The 22,211-nt window shown below is 22.4% G+C and overlaps 1 protein-coding gene across 1 annotated transcript; it reads right to left on the reverse strand.

Moving 5' to 3' along the window:
• Positions 1-4,312: 4,312 nt before the first annotated feature.
• Positions 4,313-4,928, reverse strand: LOC147657577 (uncharacterized). Its single transcript, XM_086908365.1, has 2 exons — positions 4,793-4,928; positions 4,313-4,716 (listed from the first exon to the last, which is right to left on the reverse strand). The coding sequence occupies exons 1-2, from the start codon at positions 4,926-4,928 to the stop codon at positions 4,313-4,315; spliced, it is 540 nt and encodes a 179-aa protein (XP_086764491.1).
• Positions 4,929-22,211: the final 17,283 nt, after the last annotated feature.

The following is a 22,211-nucleotide window of genomic DNA, read 5'->3' on the forward strand; positions in this document are numbered from 1 at the left end:
TCATTCTTCATTTATACTTAAAGAGTTAATATATTGCAACGAGAGAAAAAAAGAGAAAGAAAGAAAAGTGTGTGTGTATCTCTATTACATTTTTATAATCTTATTTTCTTTTTCATTTGATAACACTTTTCCTCTTGTTTTCTAGTATTATTTTCTTTTAATTATGATTTTTTTCATAAAATATTTTGCAATTCTTTCTTATTTTACAATGTTTGTTACGTTTTTCTTTCTTTTTTGTTACTTTCTGACATTAAAGATGTTTTGTCGGTGATGATGCTAGCGGCACGGCGCGGCGCATTATCGAAAGAATTGTCTGGCACGATGTAGTCTTATAGACGCCGCACCTCGCTGTTGCGTGCTTGATTGCTCGAGGCTGTATTAAATCGAGAATGCACAAAAAGGTTTCTATCAGATTTGATAAACCCTTTTCATTTTCTTTTTTGCATAATTTTTATGTTTCTATTTTTGCAATTTAATTGCTTTTTTTCTATTTGAGAGTCAAAAAGATTGTATTAACAATTTCATTCCTATATTTCACAAAATTAATACAAATAATAGAGAAAATCAAGAAATGTGATATTTTGATAATAGTTGATAAAATTTTGTAATTAATTATTATTGATATGTTATAAATTTTGTATTTTATTATCAATTAAGTATTATTAGAAACTAAAAATGTTCATGCATACTAGTTACAAATGATATTTACACATATATTTTTCAATGGAAAATTTATTTATCATGTTTGGTCTTTCATTTTTATAATTTTAAATTGTTATCAATCATATGAAATTAAACGATATGAGATATATATATAATTGAATATTTAATAATTTAATATTTTTATATTAAATTAAGATTTGATTTTACTAAATATTATATAAATAATATGTATATAAATTATATATAAATAAATAAAAATTATATTGATGAATTATTAATAAATATTTAAATACTTTAATATATAAGAATTATGATTGGAATATATCATAGATATATATATCATTCCAAGTTTACATTCTAATCTTGCAGAAATGTTTCTAAAAAATATACAATTCCAAAAGTTCTTTGGATACTTCTCTCAAAAATGGCATTGTTCTCACATAATATTATCTATACTCTTTACTGTTAAGTGTCTTAATAATATTAAATTATAATTAATATATAGTATATTTAATTATTTATTACGTTTGATGACTGAATTATTATTTAATTAATATATAAATGTATTACATATTGTAAATATTGTAATAAGATATTCTATTGAATTTTTTAATTTTCGATTGGATATAACTAATAAAATTTTCTCAGTCATTAAATTAATATTCGAATCAGATATTAGTATCTGATTCGAATATTAATTTGTACCAATATTAGAAATTAATAATATTCATTTCATATAAATATTTATATATATAAATGGTATATAATTTATTAAATTATTATAATATATATTATATTTATATTGAGCATATACATTCTTATTATAGAAAATAGATTATAAGTATACGTAATAAGAGTAAAAAAGATTTTAAAAAGAATAATTATTATTAAAAAAAATTAGAAAATATTTATATCAATTATTTTTACTTAATATTATTAATATTTTATTAATATTTTAATATTATTAATATCATAAATACTTATATTATATTATCATTGTAATTAGTTTATATGAAAATAATTAAATATTTAGAAAAAATATTAACAATTTAAGCAAAAAATTATAGGATATCAAAGAAATTTATACGTTTATTTGAAAAAGTCATTTTTGTCAATATTTATTGATTCATTTATTATTTATTTATTAATAATTCATTTGAAATATTTTGAAGATTTTTATAAATCATTATTGTTATATTTTTAAAATTTTTAATTAAAAATTATTAACTTTAATATATATATATATATATATATATATATATATAGGTTTAATAATAACAAAAAATTTGGAATCAGTGAATCATGTGTAATTAGTGTATATATATATATATATATATAATTAAATCATTGTTATATATATTAATTTAAATCATTGTTATATATATAAATTATATCACATGTTTTCAACTTCTTATATAAATATATCCAATTTTAATCCAATTTTAAATAACATATTTAAATTTTTTCTAATAATATTTGTAAATATGAAAAAATAAAAAATCACTTTATTGTTATTTCATTCTAGTTGAGAATTTTATAGTTAATAAATGGTATTAAAGTTAATAAGTCAATGTCAATTTTGGATTAATAAAATAAACTTTGAACTCTATAATATATTTGACAATATAATCCAATTTTCATTTAAGCCGTGAACAAGTGGATGCAAGTACGATGTACATATAGATATCCTAGAAACCTTTAATCTGTTTTAATCTCATAAAGCCACTAGTAAAATATTTCTATGAAAAATATTATGAAAAAATGTTATTAACATGATTGTTTTAATATTATGAAATAATGCATTGTGGTATATAATAATTATTGCTTATTGTTATTAATAATAATTTTATATTCACTAATTAAAATTTTTGAAAATTATATTAAATTTCTGCATTAAACATTAACACATTTTCTTTTAATAAATACAATTAAATTTCTTTTTTATGAAAGCTTCTCAATATTTTGTCTTTCTATTATATAAATTTTAAATATTGTAAATTTTAAGAATAATAAAAAACGTGAAAACAAATCTACAAAAAAAATTTCTACAAAAAATATTTTTAAGTTTGATGTTATATATTGATGTATAATATGTATGATTTTATTCATATGTAATATTGATGATGTAATAATGATAAAATTCTTCTTTTTAAATTAAATTTCATTCTGGAAAAGAATATATACTGGATGTTTAAACTCTTAATTTCTAGCGTTTTTCTCAAATGGAAGATTTCAGAAAAAAATTAAAAAAATAAAATTTTACATTTTAAAATTTACAATTTATGATCATTTGTAAGTATAAGTTAATAATTATGTAATTTATATGTTAATGTAATTATTTTTTATATAATCTCACATTATTTCATTATATTTCAAAAGATATAAAAATTGAATTCATTTATCAATTTAATAAATGGATTTCAACATAACTCATTAACTTATTTAAAAAAACTTAACCTATTTAAAATAATGGATATATTATTCATTAAATAAATTCATTCTTCGTTAAATAAATTCGTAAAAAAGCAAAATGAATTATAAAAGATAAAAAATATTTTTTTTATAAGTATTTCTTATAAAAAAGTATCGATAAATATATTCTATTATTTCTATTATAAAAAGAAATTTTAAATTTCATTGAAAAATATATTATTTGTAAATAATTGACATATGATATCACATAATATGTGGCAAAGATATACAACAGATTGTTGCAATATGTTTTCGCCGTAACCGAGTTAACATCATTGCATTGGATTAATTAAGCGCTGGGCGATTATTAGAGACCTATATCTCCCACATACAATGTACAAAATACAATATACAGTACAAAGGAAGAAAAAATGGCACAGGTTAATTTTCTTCCTGACTAATTGGGAGTGTGAGGCATGCCGGTGACCAATAACATCGTCGACAGTATCTGATTCGCAATATGGACCAAGGTCGATGAAATTCCACGCCAGGCTGATATTTTGTATACAAGTTGCGGATGATAACAAGCACGCATCTTAATAGATCCAAACGAAGAGCTGATCTTGATTTCGTTCTTCCATGTGTTTTGAAATGTTAACTAGCATAAGTCATGCATACTTTACCATTAGTCTTGACAGCAAATACAGTTTTTTGTTTAGGTCTACTAATGGCTTGCTGCCATGGGGACGAGAAGGATTTTGACAGAGACCTTCCCGAGCAATCGTCTGTTTACTGTCCGCAAGAGCGCTCGCGAACATATCGTCCGTCTTGAATTCGAATTCAATTCCTCCATTGCTGCTCGAGACGAATTCGCGGATTTGACTATTCGTGGTGTCAAGATGGTGCTAGGTCTTCTACAGTCTTCTAGAATGAGGTCTTGGCAATTGGCCTGGTGAGAGTGCCAGTGTTCATATTGACACCACTCGTGTCACACCATCTAATCCTGGATACATCCTCACTATACGGCCCAACCTTCATCGCAGCGGTGGCAGATTCTCCTCCTTCAGCATGACTATCACATCCAAAAGTGTCCGGTACTGAATCCTTCCATTTGGATCGTTGTTGGAGTGCAGATAATTATGCTGCCATCTCTTTCAGAATTGCTGGTGGACCGCCTGGAGCAACTGAAACCGAGTCAGACGAGACTTTGACGTCGGTGATGTCAGAATAGGTTTTATCAGTTAGTGGATAGTGAAGAAATATCCAGGCCAGAAGTATCCATCAGAGGATCAAAATCTTTGGGATCGGAAGACATGGGATACAGTAGAGAATTTAGGCAAGCTTCGACCCAAGCTAGCACGGTGCACAATTCCTCATACGTGAGGCGCGTCTCTCCGATCATGCGCAGAAGGTGTCGTTTAGCCGATTTAACCGCACCTCCCCACAATCCACCGAAATGTGGTGCGTGTGGTGGGATAAATTCTTTTTGAGAAATTCGACTCGATTCATTCCACGCGCTCAATGGAAAGTTGGTCCCATTATCTGAGCAGGTCTCCCAATATCGACCTCGACATGCGAGAAATCTATTTAGACAAGTCAGGAACGATTCCGTGATGAGATCCCTGGTCACCTCTAAGTGGACTGCCAAGCACACAAACACACACAGACAAATCTTCGTTATGGTCTTACTTCGGGTCCACTCCTTGATAGTCCACACTTGTACTGAAAAAGTGTGCTTGAATTTGTATTCTTGATACTGGTAATTGGTTTATCAGGTAGCTTGTGTCATTAGATTCCACCCGGTTGCATCGTATACATTTGCAGAGCACGTCCTGTATCGTGCTCCTAGCCATAAGTGGCTAGTATCGCCTTCGGATAGATGATAAGACCGTCTCTCACATCCGGCGTGCAACAGCCGCTCACAATGCAGGATGAGTTTAATGATGAACTCCTCCTTTGGTAATATAATAGGGTGTCGGTAACTATACGGCAAATCCGCTCGATCGAGCTTTCCGTCTATCTGAGGAACACTTGTTCATCGAGAAAGAGATTCAGACATCTCAATGTGCTAGATCCCGCCAATCCCCTACCTGAATTTAGGTCCATGATTTTCCTCGTAAACGTGTGTGCTTGGAGCCACCCCAGGATGGCGCTCTCCGCAAGATCAATTTCAGCTCTAGTGAGAGAGTAACTCGAGTGAGTATTCGAAATTATTAGAAGTTGCGCAGGTTTTCGCTCAAGAAGTCATGCACGAACTGCGAGGTAGAACCTCAAACAATAAACGATAATAATAATTAGTAAATGCGCATAATTCGAGTGCCTATGGAAGGCCTTAAACTCCGGGTCTCATTGTTACGATCACACAAACTGGAGCCCGTTCCTCGAGTAGTTCCTTTGATACTGGCCGTGCACGGGGCCATTCATCATGATCTCGCTCCCGTTCGCATGTATTTGTGTCACGCGATTATTTGCGACGAACGTTTTCCAGCGGCTTGGATGACCCCTTATCCACTTATCTAATTCGTCTCATTCTCGAATTTGATGCGAGAGGACGTACGTACCTTTCCCACCAATTCTGATAATAGCAAGACTCCACAAAACTCGAGGTGTGGTAAGCTAATTGTTTTGAGAGAAGTGACGCGTGATTTTGCACAGACCAAATGGACCACGACTTCCGAAACATTGACAGCCCGTAGATAGACGCATGTGGCGTAGGCGCTTTTTCCGAAGCGTCGCAGAAACCATGCAGTTCCAGGTGGAGCCGTTGCCCAACGCGCACCGAGGAATGGTAATCTGGTTTGGATTTGAAATCGGCCAGGTAATCCTTGAATTCAGTGTAAATGTCTTGGGGCACTGATTTGTCCCACGACACCTCCAGTTGTCACAATGCCTGAAGTAGTAGTTTCGCGGGAAGAACTACAGGATCCACCAACCCAAGAGAATCGAATATTCTCGCGGTTTCTGAAAGAATGATCCAATTCGTAATTCGGGTGGCTAGTGGATCATTTAACTGATAATTAGATGATCTGGTGCTGGTTCTCAACATAGATCGAACATATGAGGATTCTTCTCGGGTTGGGGGTCCATAATTATGGACTCACCCGTGGCATTCCTGACAACTGAGGGTTCGTTGGAAGTCCATTTCCGTAGTTCAAATCCGATGATTGTAGTAGCGTTTCTATATCTCTCTTGACTACGATTGCCTCTTCCACAGTGTCCGCGCCCGTTAAAAGATCATTCACGTAAAAATCGCGCAGTATCATTTGATTCGCCGCGTTTTGCGGCAGATAGGATTGCATTATTATTTTAAAAACAGTTGGATTTCAGTTCAAAGCAAAATAATTGTCGATCTGATTTTTTATTATTTATTATAATTATTGTATTGTTAAAGTTGAAAGATGATCGATTTTGGATAAATGTGGTGCTTACTGATGCTACTACTCGAAAGATCACTTATGTAGAACTGTATAATCATTTATATTATGAGCTCTGAGTGAACGAATATATCGTTAAATTCTATCTGTCTAGTCTTATATTTTTATTTTAATTCGACTACGAGCTTTGGTTTTTCCTCCAATCCTTGCTTTTCGTGAAAATGCATATTGAAAGAGGATTGAAAGCACCAATCGTCGCGTTGGAGGGCGGTTTCGAAGAATGGGCCCTCGCGAGGTCGCATCACAACGCATAGGGGTTCGGACTTTTGCCCTCGCTTTTATGGTGGTCTATCGTATAGCGTACAAGTAGCTTGTAAAGTGGCTGTTGTTGTGATATCTTTATTTCAATTAAAGATTTGGAAAGCATTACGAAAACCATGTCCGCTCATAAATTATTGTTAGACTAAGTATCCGAGAATAGATAGAGAATAGATTTCTTGAAGATAAATTTGAATTTTTATTCTAATTTATTTAATTTTAGCGATAGTTTTAATTGATTTTTAGTATTTATTTATTTTAATATAATTATATTTTATTAATGATTTAATATTGATTTTATATAAATGAAAAAATGAGAATGGAAAAGAGAAGAAAAGAAATATAAGGTTATTCTCTTTCTCAAAAGCATTATTATTATTCTAAAAATTATAATATTATACATCGAATATCATCCCATTAAATATATATAAAATATAGATATATATTAAATACATTAATATGTATTTTATATAACAAAAATAATTTAAATCATATTTTGATTTAAATATGATTTTAACTTTTAAATTAAATATTAAGTTAAAATATTTTAACATACTTAATATTACAATTTTCATACTTTTTTTTAATATCTTAATATTTATCTTATTTTATATAAAAAGTCAAAAATGAAAAATATGAAAAAGAAATTATTTAATTGTTCTATTATTTGAATAGATAAACGAGACGCGACTGATTATTATAAGAAATATATATTTTTTAATTCAATTTATTCTACGTTAATAAATTTTACAATGTATATTTTTTGTAATTTTGTAATTTTGTATTTTGTAATTTTGAAAAAAATTTTGAGAAAAAAAAAGGAAAATTGATGTAAAATATTATAAATTATAAATTTAGAGTAATTTATTATCATATACAAATGATCCATTAAACTTAATAAACAATCTAATAACATATTTATGAAAAATTTTATACATAGATATATATAATATTTTTTGATAGTTATTATTATTAAATTTTATAATCTCAATTTTATAACAAAAACTATTTTGAAATTTTCAATTTCTTTTCTTATTTTGTGAGAATTATGAATATTAAAAATAATAATGAAAAAATATATATATCAATATAATTTTCTTTTTATTATATTAAACTATAATTTTTTTATTTTTTTTCTTCAAGGAAATCTTAGAAAAAATTTAATATCTATATCGATTATCTATATATCATCATCTATATATATCGATCTATTATTTAATTTAAAAATGTTTGAGTCTATACTTTATTCATTATCAAGCTTCGATTATTTATTTTTCAATTTAAATATGGATTATAAGATCAGAATAACCATTATTATTATTATTACCTAATATGTGTACAAGATCCAAATAACATGATAAAACACCAATTTTTTTATTTAATTATCCTCTTTATTTCTGATTTAATATCAATAAATTTTTTAAATTAAATTAAGATTAAAATTAAAATTAATATTTTAAAGATAAATAAAGATAAGTGATTCCAATCTAAACTTGATTTTTTACAATGTACAATGACAAGATAATTAAACATAATTTAAGCAGAATGATTTTAAAACTCTTTGATTAACATAGATATTGAATTTTTCAAAGATTACTTTCAAAAAAGAGAATAAAAAATTTTTATAAACTTCATGTATATCACTTTATATTTTTACTAGTTTTATTAATACTTTCTCATTAATATGAGTAAAATATTTCTTATCTTATATAAATATTTCTTCTGTTAGTTCATGCACATGCAATAAAATTAACGTCATCGTAGTGAATAGAATTATTGAACGATTCGAATTTCGATTTCGTAACAACATTCTATTCGTAATGTCCAATCGTCTCGAAACTAACCAGTAAAGAGACGGTGACTAAGATTAGTTCTGCTTCACTCTAGCAATTTGGTGCAATTTGCATGCGAATTACGTTGGTCGAAGCAGTGCAACAATCGTTGCAATCTACAAGACGTAAACCTTAAATAAAATCTTCCTTCTGTTAGATATAGAATAAATTAACGAAATATTCTAATCATGAAAATTATTAAATTAAGTCACTTGAGTCACAGGTTGAATTATTTTCAAAACACGAAAAAATTCTGCACAATAAAATGATCATACAGAATATAATACGATTGAATAAGATATTGTAAGATATCTTTGAAGAAATTGATTCTACAGATTAAAACAAATAGAAAAATATCGATTAAGATTTATTTAATACGTTATTTATTAAGTTGTTTATTAAACAATTTAAATTTGCGTTAGATGAAACGAGTGGAGAACAAGGAATATAAAATAAAAAAATAATACCAACAAAGTGATGTTTTCGTTTTATTTTATATTTTTTATACATATTTTTATGCTTATTTTGTTTTATTTTGTTTTATTTTGTCTTATTTTATCTTATTTTCTCAATTTTCTAAAAATTCTACGAATATATTCATAGATATTATATATCTAATATGATCAGATATTAAATATTAAATATTCATATATTTAAAATATTCTATGAATATATTAACACGCTGTATATTTTATTCGTATTCTTGAACTTCAACATTCTAAAACTATAATTATGTGCATAAAAAAATAAAATATGTGAATCATTTCGTTTCTGTTTCTCATAAGAAATTTTATTTATTCATTTATTATATCAAATGTATATAATAAAATCTCTTATCAATTGTTTTTTATGCATTAAAGTATTAAAAATTTAATATTTGAAGAATTTTAATAATTCTTCCTAAAAAAAAAAAAAAATGAAAGAATTTTTCAGTGAATTGGAAATAGATCATTTTTTTTTTTTTATAAGTATGATAAAATAAATATTATTCTGTGAAAAATGAAAAAAGAAGAAACATTCAACAGTTAAAAAAAAGAGTGAGAATATGAAGTTAAAAACCTTCAATATGAACAAAAATAAAGTATTATACATCGGTATTTTTCTCAGAATTTTTACATATTCTTTTTCTGAATCAATATAACTAAAAATATTGAAGCCTTTTCTATTCATAAAAAATCATATATATATAAAATTTAATATTATTTTTTTTTATTAATTTCAGATAACCAATATTAATTATAATTTACTATTTTATTAGTATTTTAAAACGAAAAAATGAGTTATTTCAAAATACATTTAAATTGACAAAAGATAGATGCAAGCTGAACTTGTTGAAATATGCTAAAACTTTTAAAGAATGGATAGAAACTGAACTTTCTTTGGAATAAGATAAAATTGCCCTAAACAAACAACTATAGAATAAAGAAATTGTATATGCATTGAGATTGGAATAACTGCTTTTAGAGGAGAGAGAATAATGTTATAATATATTACCATATATTCCTTTTAAACGAAAATGCATAATTGGAATATTGCATTTATATGTAAATGAAATTGTTGTTTATTATCAAGCAACAGATGACTAAATTATTTATTTAAGGTTTTAGATCCGTGAACTTGATATATTGTATATATTATTTATTTCTAAAAATAAATAGTTATTGTCTAATGTATTCTTTATTTAGTTTATGTTATAAAATATATCATCAATATATTTTGTCATACAATATTTTACATGTTGTATATATATTGTGATGTATAAAATTATATAATCATTGTGTATAAATATATATTTATATATATTTGTTTTCTCTTCGTGCATATGCATTTTTTGTTCGTAAAAAATAACGAGACAATATTTACATTTTCACTCTACTTATTATTTACACTAATTTTTCTTTTATCACATGCATTTGGCCACGATTCACACAACAAAATTGATTTCTCTTATTGCAAAAGTTTTAAAATCTTCGAGCCAATTATTGCCTAAGATGCATGATAGACATCGGTAATTGAAATGAAAACAAATATTGCTTCGCTTTCTTCTCGTAATTTTTTTAAATTATTTTGCTCTTTTCATAATTCTATGAAAATTTCTGTAATGAGAGTGCTTTCACAAGTTCGAGATAAATTATGTAATGTTTATATTCTCTTTAGTTTTTAATGTCTACAGTTTTTGTTTTTTCTATTTTTACTTCTTTCTTTTCTTATGTATTTTATGTATTTTACTTTCTTTTTCCATATTTATCATTTTTTATTATATATACATATAATTTCGTTATACACATCCATTTTTTATCTTTCCTTTTCTTTCTTTCTTTTTCTTTTACATTAAACCCTCTTACATATTTCTATGTATGACGCACAGCTGGTACAATGTGAGGATCTCTCATATATGTGTACACATCTGGCGGTTACACAGCGTGCTACTGTTTAAACTATGAAAGACGTCAGAGCTTTCGACCTCGAATGTGAAAACTTACCTTTTTAATTTTACTTTTCTATTCAAAATTTCTAGAAATTTTTAATTTATATATAAAATTAATTAATTTTTTAATGTTTTTTATATTATTTTTAATATTTTTTATTCGCTATAATGCATATATAACAAAATAAATATTAAAATGTAAAAATCATTAAAAATAATTAAGTTAATATAAGATAATATTTTTTTATATATAATTTCCTAATTTTAAAAATTTTAAAATTATTATTTTATTATATCGATATTGTTAATCTAATATTAAATAGAATAAAACTGTAGCTTATTCTATCTTTTCATTAATTCTATTCTTTTTCATTATAATTTTTACCAAATATATATGTAAATTAGATAAAAGAATAAATCATACATTATATCATATTACAGACATAAATTAAAAAGCGTTATATTTTTATATTATACACATTTCATGACTTTTTATCTTTATTCTTGCATATAAATATTGTTCAAGTTTGACTGGATTTAGCTTCTCTATTTCTTTTATTTAATTCAAAAGAAAAACGGTAAAAGCATCATCTTTCTTTTTTATACAAGTGTGGAAAACTTTGTCCAACCGACATTTAACTCATCTTAATAATATTATGAAACAGAAATATAACAGAAAAAAAATCAAATTATAAAATAGACATAATATTCACAGACTGTATATTAATACATTGATACATTAAAAATGCTTTTAATATGTTTTTAAATAAATTTTGTTATTGCTTGTTTTCTGAATCATTTCTAACGAACCAGAGATAGAGATAGATTCTCAAAGGCATTTTTTTAATTTTTGAAACGTTCACATTTCAAGGGAATTGAATGTGGAAAATCTATAAAAATATATCTCGATCAATCTTTATCAACATTTTTCTATCAATTCTACAGTCTGTAAAAGAAAAATAATCAGAAATTTTATATTTTTGCAATCTGTACGTTTTATTCACTTTTGACATTTAAAGATTTTAGATAATACAGTTCAATATTGTAAAATGTCAGATAAAAAAAGATACAGAATACACCATTTATCATCTGGAATATTTTGTTTATTTTTGATTTTATTAAAAAAAATCTATGTATCAAATAAAAATTGAATAATTTTGAAAAAAAGAATAATTTAATGTAATCATTTAATTTATGTTATTTCGTTGAAAGTCATATGAAAATTAAATTATTTCCTTTTTATGGAATTATGTAATTTTGAATCTTCTTCTTTCCTGTAAAAAATATTAACTTATTTTCAATAAAAAATATTGACTTAATTATATTTAACTTGAATTTTGTGAAATTTATTGTATCGATAACAACGAAAATATAAACAAATAAATACTATTTTGCATATTCCTTGTCTTTCATATATAAAATATAAAATTCAAATAAATTAATAATAAATAAATATAATTAATAAATAAATTAAAATTCAATAATTAAAATTTTTCATTGAAAATATATTAATAATAAGTTAGAAAGTTCGTGTTTTATTTTTTAAAAAAATACAAAGATAATACTTTTATATATTTATTCAATTATATATACATTGTTTTATTCTCTTTCATTACTTTTTACATAATTTTCCATTCTACTTTCTGAAAATTTTTCAGCTTTTTTTCAATAAAAAACTCAAGTGTTCTATATTGACCAAAGAAAGAAAGTTAAAAGAATTTTGCAAAGACTTGAATAAGAAAATCAGATGCAACATCTGTGGCGAGTGAAATAGCATATTTCAATCAAGTTTCAACAATTTTTATCGAAAATAATTAAACATATATATCTTAATAATTCTGTTTATAATTCTGTAAATAATGTTTTTTTGAATTGTTATTTTTAATTTGTTCGTTATATAAGTAATACTTATTTATTAATTTATTGTTCGTTAAGAAATTCATAATAACACTTATTAAAACCCATTTATCTGAATAAGTTCCAAATAATTCAATAATTTTTTATAAAAAACAATTTTACAATTAATATTTATTAATATTAAATTAAGTAAGTAAAATTAAAATTAAAAATTAAGTAATATATTAAATGGTATATGATATATAAATTTGTGGTCTTTTTTCGATAAATAATGTTTAAATATGTGTAACTACTATATATTTAAAATTTTTTTTTAAAATTTCGTAATAAAAAATCGACAATTGAAATAAATACAGTGTTGCTTGTTTACTCGTATACAATTGATTTTTGCTAAAAGATTGTTTGATTTTCGATTTGGCTTGATTTTCTTTTTTTTTTTTATGTCTGCATCAGATAATTACATCAGATAATCATCAAATATTTGTTTAATTATTCAAAAAATTTTTATAATGAGAGAAAAGTATCGGATTAAATTATCAATTAGTAATTTTAGAATAATTTAATCTTATGTAAACTGAAGAAGATAAAATGAAATTAAATATTAAATATAAAGAAGAAAAGAAAAATTTACTACAATATTAATTTATTATAGTTTGAAAAAAAAAGAAATTAAAAAGAAATGGTAAAAAGGAATAGTAAAGAATATAATATAAATAATAAATTTATGATAAGGAAAAAAAATTATATAATTAAATAATATAAATTTATCATATTAAAAAGAAAAATGTTATAAATTTATATTATACATTTTTATTTATTTTTATTTATTTATTTACAAATAAATTAATAAAGTCAAATTATATCTGTTTCATTATTTAATTTTTATTTGAAATATTTTTATCAAGAGCAAGAAATATTCAAGATAATAAAGAGAAATGATTTTCTTTGTAAAAAAAAAAGAAATGAAATCCAATGCGATAAAATAATTTCTAGGATACGTTATCTTTATGAACGTGCAAAGATACGCCTTTGCATAGCATTCTAATTTTGTTTGTATTCAATATAATTTTGTTCCCGTTAAATTGAACTTTTCATAAATTTTTGTTTGAAAGTCTCAGAATAGGTTCTATTTGAAATAAAATTGAAATTACATGTGTTTATAATAAAATTGTTAATATATATATTATAAATAATAAATAAATAAATAATTACAAATATTTATTTAGAGAGATTTTTAAGTATAAATATTCTTTTTTACTTTTTAATTTTATTAATTTAAATTAATTGTCTAATTTTTCTAATATTTTTAATTAGATAAATATTATTTTGAATTTTTTAATAATTAATTTAATTTTCTAACTAATTTTCTCTTTTTAATAATAATTGTTAAGAAAGTTTTTGAGAAAAAATATATACACGTGAATACACAGTAATAATTGATAATTATTAAAGCTAATTACATGAATCAATTTTTTGTCTATAAATTTCAATTTATTAATCGAATGACACTTTATCACTAGTGCTATACAATTTACTTTGACAGATAAATTTCATAAATTTAAACAATAATTAATAGATTTTTTTTCTTTCTATGTCAAATTGTGAATGCAACATTCTGTGAATATTTTTTTGTAATATGTATGAGACAGAGTATCTCATCTAATTATATTATCTTAATCTTCACATTATTATTTTTAAATTGTTATTTTTAATAATTAAAATGTTTCATATAAAAGTTGAATAAAAGTTGTTAAGAAATGCATATTTTGATTTTATTAATTCTAATGAATATAAAAAATTATGTGAAGAAATTATGTGTCTTTATTTTTTTCAATGGAATTATATATACATCAATTAATATACATCAAATAGTTTAATATTCTCTATAAAAAAAAGTAAAAAATTGTGTCCAAAAATTATTAACTAATATTTCAATTTTATAAAATTATATGAAAAACAAAAAAGCATGAGCAGACAAATAACATTTTTTGTAAAAAATAATAACATTATAACACATAAATGCTCTATCATATATGCTTCAATATCATTTAACTTTTATCTGAAATATTTCTTGCTGTAATAATACTGAAAAATCAAGATATTAAAATCACATAAGACATCGTATATAGCAATAATATAACTCTCCTAAAACATAATAGCTATGCTAATTTTATGCGGTGTTAACTGCATAATTTTATATTAATTAAAGTTAATCTAATGCAATGCGTTCGTTAAATGCAATGATATTGAACATACATAATATTTTAAGCAAATAGTATTTCATATGAAATAAAACACGAATTAACTTTGAAATGTGAACATCATCAATATATATCTGATTACAAAATAGTTATTCAATTGAAACATTCTTGTAAGATAAATTAATTATTTAATAAACCTGCTAAATATTTAACATTCTTTGATTATATTTTCTATTTCGTTATTAAATTTATTAATATTATTATTAAATTTATATAAAATTTATTTTTAATTTTGCTCATTCATTTGTTGAATATTTATTTTCAATTCATTTAAAAAATTTAAGAATGAAACTTACTTACATTGAAAAAAAAAAATTCTGCAATTTATCGTCATTTTATAAATACTATATAAAGCTTCTTATTAATCATGAAGAAGCATAATTAGAAGAAAAGAATAAGAATTCTACGTAGAAAGATAAATAGAAAATACAAAATAATATTCTTTTAGTTGAATATTAAGTTTTGAGAAAATCAAATTTATTAAATACGTATTAAATTTTTTAATTAGAAATAATTTAATAATCAATAATATATTATTTTATCTGAGATAAAAAAAAATCGAATAAAATTTTTTATTTTAAAACTTATTTTTTAAGAAATTAAATTTTTATAATCATTAGATATGAATATATGTAAATATTAGATTAGTTTTTGATCGAAAATATCCATATGTAGTTGATAATTAATCAAAGCTATTATAAATTAAAATAAAAAATAATATTTCATATGAATAATATATTCATTATATCAAAATTAAAAAATATTATTATTAAATATTAAAGTTAAATAATATTATTTACGAATATCAATGCATATTCTTTTCAATATTTTTATCAGATTGAATAATTAAATTATGTGAGTCATTATTTAAAAGAAATTAATTTTGCCTAATACTCATTTTAATAAAATAAAATAATTAAAATAATGAAATAAAAAAAAATAATAAAATATTAAATTAACTGTTTTACTAACAGAAACACAAAAATTATTCATTTGAAAAAGATTATTTTTTAAGGAATTTTGAAAAATTTGTTTTTATGTTCAATATTAATCTTATCTTGATACATTATTCTAAATTATTATAGATCATTTTTATGGTGTTAAAACTATAATATTGTATATGCTATTTTTAATCATAAAATATCTTAATTACCTAATTTAAACATTTGTTAACTTTAATAAAAGATATTTTTAATATCAATTCTATAATTAAAATTAGCATTTATATAATATAGCTCAGTCGATAATAAAGTTTTAAGATTCCCATCTCCAATGAAAAGTAACAGATGACGCGTTAGGTTATCAACATATCTTGTGTGGAATACATTATGTTTCAATATATTGTTACATATCAAACAATTATTATGATATTAATATTATAAATAAAATCTTAAATTAATCTAATTTAATTAAAAATATTTGTTTTATTTTCATAAATTAAAATTATTCATTTTAGTTTTTTGCTTATTTCAAAATCAATTTTAATCAAATAATTATTATGATATTAATATAATGATATTATTATAAATAAAATTAATTGATTTATGCAATGTAATTAAAAATATTTTAATTTTTATACATTCTTTCTAATGATTAAAAATGATTTCGTTATTCTATATTCGAATAAAAAAACAATAGAGAAATTTAAAAATTTTAATATTATTTAAATATTATTTAAATATTATTTTTTATTTTCAAATTATTTACTATAAAATTGTTTGTAACGTTGTAAAAAAATAACATTTCTTAAAAATAAAAGAATCAGAAAAATATGATAGAATTTATTATTTTATTGTATTCTATTTATTATTTCGTGGTTCATTTTTATGTAATTAATTTTTTTAAGTTTTTTCAATTTAGATACCTATCTAACATTAATATTTGATAAATCTATATTTTAGTTATAACTATTTCTTTGAACTTAATTATTTTATATGTTAGCCATATTAACATAAAAATACATGTAATTATTTTATATGTTATATTTAATTCCTTATATCAATCAACACATTTTTAATGCAGTTAAAAATTATTATCATAAAATTATTATGTAAAACATTATAATTATATTGTTATAATACACATATACACATACATTTTTTTTCCTATGTTTTATTTTTCTTATAAAAACAATATAAATTAATTAATATATCTAAATTAATGTCAAAAAATATTCTATCAAATTTAATTACATGTTAAATATATATTAATTGATAAACACAAATTCTACATTTTATGCAATTAGAAAGAGGAAAGATCGTGCAGAATAACTTTTTGTAAAATGCCAAGAGCAATGCGTGGAACTTCTGAATGGAGATCAGTGATCCAGCTATTGTTACAAACCTCATGTCGCGCGTGCCAGCTGTGTGTCTCAATCCACACCCTTCCCGTATTTCTTTACATTCATTGTCCTTTATGGTAATTTTTCTGCAACTCCCGTCGCAAAATTATAACTAAAGCACGTCATGCAAAAATGATGTTAATGAATTTCAATTGTTATGTCGTAATTCGAACTGCTACATTAAAGCGGTTAATATGAATGGATACATATTTATTATATGAGTTAGATGTGCAAAAATGAATTTTTCTTAACATTTTCAATAAAAATATTATTCCCTATTTAAATATGTACTCTATTTCTTAATTAAAGTTTTGAACAGGCACACAATTATATTTTTATAATAATAACGATAGCATCGTTTATTGAAAAATAAAAATTTATTAAAAAGAATTCTAATTATATTATAGTTGATAGTTATCGTTTATTGATATACATACGTGTATATAAAGTATTAATATACTTGTAGAACATTTTTGAAAAATCAATTTGAAAAATACAAAAATTGATATATAAAAATATTAATCGAGGGTTATTTATTAAATTATAAACAATTAATTTTTTTTTTAACAAAATTAGATGAAACACATTCTATCTCTGTCACATCGCCGTATCATTTTATTCTATATTCATCTCGATTCATTTAACGCAAATTGCAGTTGCATAATTTAATAAATAAATTTAAATCAATATTTTTTTATACTTTTTTTTATATCAATGCGTTTTGGAAATTAAGATTTATTTAATTTAGAATTGAGTCTCAAAATCTCATGAATATAATAACATCTTATATTCCTGAGGACAATATAAACCGTAGATAATTTTATTTCTTTACTTATTAGTCACGATACTTTGAAGGGAATATTAATAATGAACACAAAGCATTATTAAATGCAACGTAGAAAATACGAAAATAATTTGGGTAAATATTGCATCCAATATATAAAGACTAATATAAGACAAATATAGGAAGAGCATATAGAAATAAGCATTTTATTATAATATCATATTGTAACAAATTAAATACAATAATTTCAGAAATGTACGTACAGAAATATACTAAAGACAACTTTATACATTTATTAAAGCCAAATAAAAATGAATAAATATTTGTCATAAGAAAATAATAATTTTTTGTATTATGATGAATATTTTCATCATACCAAAAAAAAAAAAAAAATTATCTTTTGCTATTTACAAAATAAATTATCTTTTGCTATATACAAAATAAAATTTTAATAACTACTAATAAATACTTGTAAATTTAAAATTAAAATAAAAACATAAAAAAGGAAAACAACAAAAAAAATTTACTTAATAAAATTACATATAATATGATCAATGAAATATTTAAAATTTTCTGAAGAATTTGAATAAAATTATTCTTTGAAAAAAAATTAATTGTCATTTTGTTATAATTTAATTCAATTCACAACAAATGCTTTATTCTGTGTTTGATAAGTATATTTTAATATTTAAAAAATAAATAATTGAAAGATATGGAAGAAAATTTGTGCTTTCGATAATTGAAAATTAAACTAATATATTTTGTTGATAACGTCATATTAATAAAACGATATAAGATTAATTGCACTTAATCCTCGAAACTTTGACACACCCGGTATTGTGCAAAACCATTTCGGATCTTGGGGTCTTGTTAGAGGCGCCTGTGCATGTGTAGTCTGTAATGGCAGATGGCGTGGGGCCTGTGTGCTGAGCAGCTGCAGCAAAGAAAGGGAGCAGACATTGGAGGAAAAAGAAAGAAGGAAAAAAAAAGAGGGGCAAAAGATCATGGACATATACACATACTCATAAGAACCGCCCTATCCCTATAATACAGCGGAAAAAAAGCTGTCTATACGTAGCTTTTAGTCACTGGAAAATTTTACGAGAAGGAACCTGTTGGTAACAGAATTTGCGTCATCACGTTAATAAAATAGAAAAGATACGAAATAAACACGATACTTTTTCTTATTAGGATTTTGAGAATTACTTGATCTCTTATCAACTTTGTGTTACATGAGTTATTTATTTATTATAAAACATAATATATATATATATTAATGATTGAAATTGAAATCAAATTTTACTTATAAAATTATAAATGAGACATAAAAGCACATTTAAACTTGATTTTAATATCTTAACTATATCTTATTTTTAAACTTGATCAATCTTGTGCTTATAACTTATAAATGATCATTGATTATAATTCAATAAATAGTTGATTATATTTTAAGCATAATCTATTATGCTTTTAATTATTTCTAATTTTGTTATATTTTAACCGTTTTAATAAATTTTGTTATTCAAAATTATTAATGTAATAAATAGTTTTTTTTACTTGTGATGATTAAATATAATAATTAAATATAAATAAATAAATAGTTGTTTTTAATTTAAAAAATTTCTTTCATAATGCAAAAAATTAAACGAAATTATTTAATTATTTAATATTATTATTTAATAATTTTTAAATAGGACATTAAATTTAAATAAATAATTTAAATAATATTATATAGAATATTATAAAAAATTTGAAAAAAAATTAGCATACATATGTAAATATATATATATATATATATATATATATATACACAAAAAAAATTAGTAAGATATAATTTCGATCAAAAAATGTAATTATATTTTTCATTTTTATTCATAAATTTGTAAAAAAAATTATAAAATAAATATTTTTTAAATTTATTAATTATTATTCATATATAATTTAACTTCTTTTTGTTCAATACAATTATTTTAAGACTCATTTTCATAATAGATATTATAGTAAACGCAAATATCATTTATGTAATGATATCTATTTAAAAAATATTTAGATAGAAATTAAAAACTTAACTTTAAAAACACAATCTAAATATTTCATAATTCCCCACTAATTTTTATCAACTTGAAGTAAATTTTTCAAAATAGAATAAATAGAATAGAATAATATAAGAATAATTGAATGATTTTAAATAATGAAATATGAAATTTTTGTATAATTTTAGTTTTATTGTAATATAGATTATTTTTTTTCTTTCTGCTTCTTAATTATCTCATTAATTTTTTGAAAATTTTAGTAAGATTTAAGATAATAAACAATAAATGCTTTTTGGATTTACTTTGAATTGAATTTTTTAAAATATATTAATATCTTTTTATTTTATCTTTCATAATTTTGAGAAACATTTTAAATATTATATATAAAAAAAATAATAATATAAAAATAATAATATAATATATATATATATATATATATATATATATATTATATATATAAATTCTCAATCATTTTTTTATATTTATTTTAATTTTAGAATAATATGAGGAAATAAAGAAACATTATTTTTTCTTTAAAAATTTTTATCTTTAAGAATTGTATTTGAAAAAATGATTTGATATTTAAATTTATTTAAAAGTTAAAATTTAAAAAATATTAAAATTTTTTATTTTTTTCGAAAAATGATTAAAAATTCATGAATTGAATGCAAAGAATTGATTTTGCATTATGAATAAGAATTAAAAATATATACGGAATATTGCAAGTTTAAGATCAAACTTTATCAAATATATTCTATGAATTTAAATAAGTGTTATATAAATATAAGTTCATAAAAAAATTATAAATAAAAATATGAAATTTGAAGAAAACTATAACAAATTATGCAGTTACTGCGTATTTAATGTGATATAATGATAAAATATAGATAAATAATATTTAATATTTAATTATATTTAAAATTATATTTAATATTATATTAAAATTAATGTCAATAATAATTAATATTAATTTAATAATTACAATAAATAATTCACATAAAGTCAATAATAATAATAAAATAAAAAAAAATAAATAGAATAAAATATATAATATTACATATATATATATGTGTGTGTGTGTATATGTATTACTTAATTGTTCCTTTCGAATTTATATTTTTATATATTTATAATTTTTTAATAAAACATTAAACAATCTATATTTATATTATATTTTTTGTTCAAAACTTGGCATCTAAGATATCTTATTGTACTATCTTATATTTAATTAACATTTTACATATTCATCATTAAATTATAATTTGTTATATAAATTGAAAATTAAAATAACAAATTGAAGAAAACAAATATCTACATTTAAAATAATATTCATTAAATGTGTGTATTTGTTAGCGAAAGCCGACACAGTAATGCCTGTGTTTATCATACTGACGTACAGCTGATAAAGCAATTCTTTATTAACGGGATTCACGTGGTACACCGTCTGTGGTTTGAAGTTACTGCAGCAGTTACAGCAGTAGTAACAACACTAGTGACAGCAGCTGCAGATCACCTTTATCGACGAGAGGACAGCTGTTCTCTTTTACTGTTTCCAAATTATGATTTAAATTTCTGATTCAAGTTCTGCTTTTCTTGCTTCTCTTGTCATATATCTAATATTCTAGCAAAATTTTAATAATTCTGAAATAATCGATGTTTATCTGAAAATTTTTATATAGAAATATATATAACGAAATCAATGTGAAATAATTCTAATAATAATTCTAATAATAATTTTTATATTATTTCTGGTAAGTCATTATGATATTATAATTAAAGTGATTTTCAATAATTATAAATTTAACTAGTAAAGGAAAATTAAATACTTATTTATAGTCGATTATTTCATTTGTTATTACAGGAAAATTTATTTATCTTGAAAAATCTGAATTTTAATGAAAATATATA

The sequence above is a fragment of the Apis florea genome, unplaced genomic scaffold (genome assembly GCF_048593485.1).
Source record: "Apis florea isolate Af1SG1 unplaced genomic scaffold, ASM4859348v1 contig_3078_pilon, whole genome shotgun sequence".
Classification (NCBI taxonomy): domain Eukaryota; kingdom Metazoa; phylum Arthropoda; class Insecta; order Hymenoptera; family Apidae; genus Apis; species Apis florea.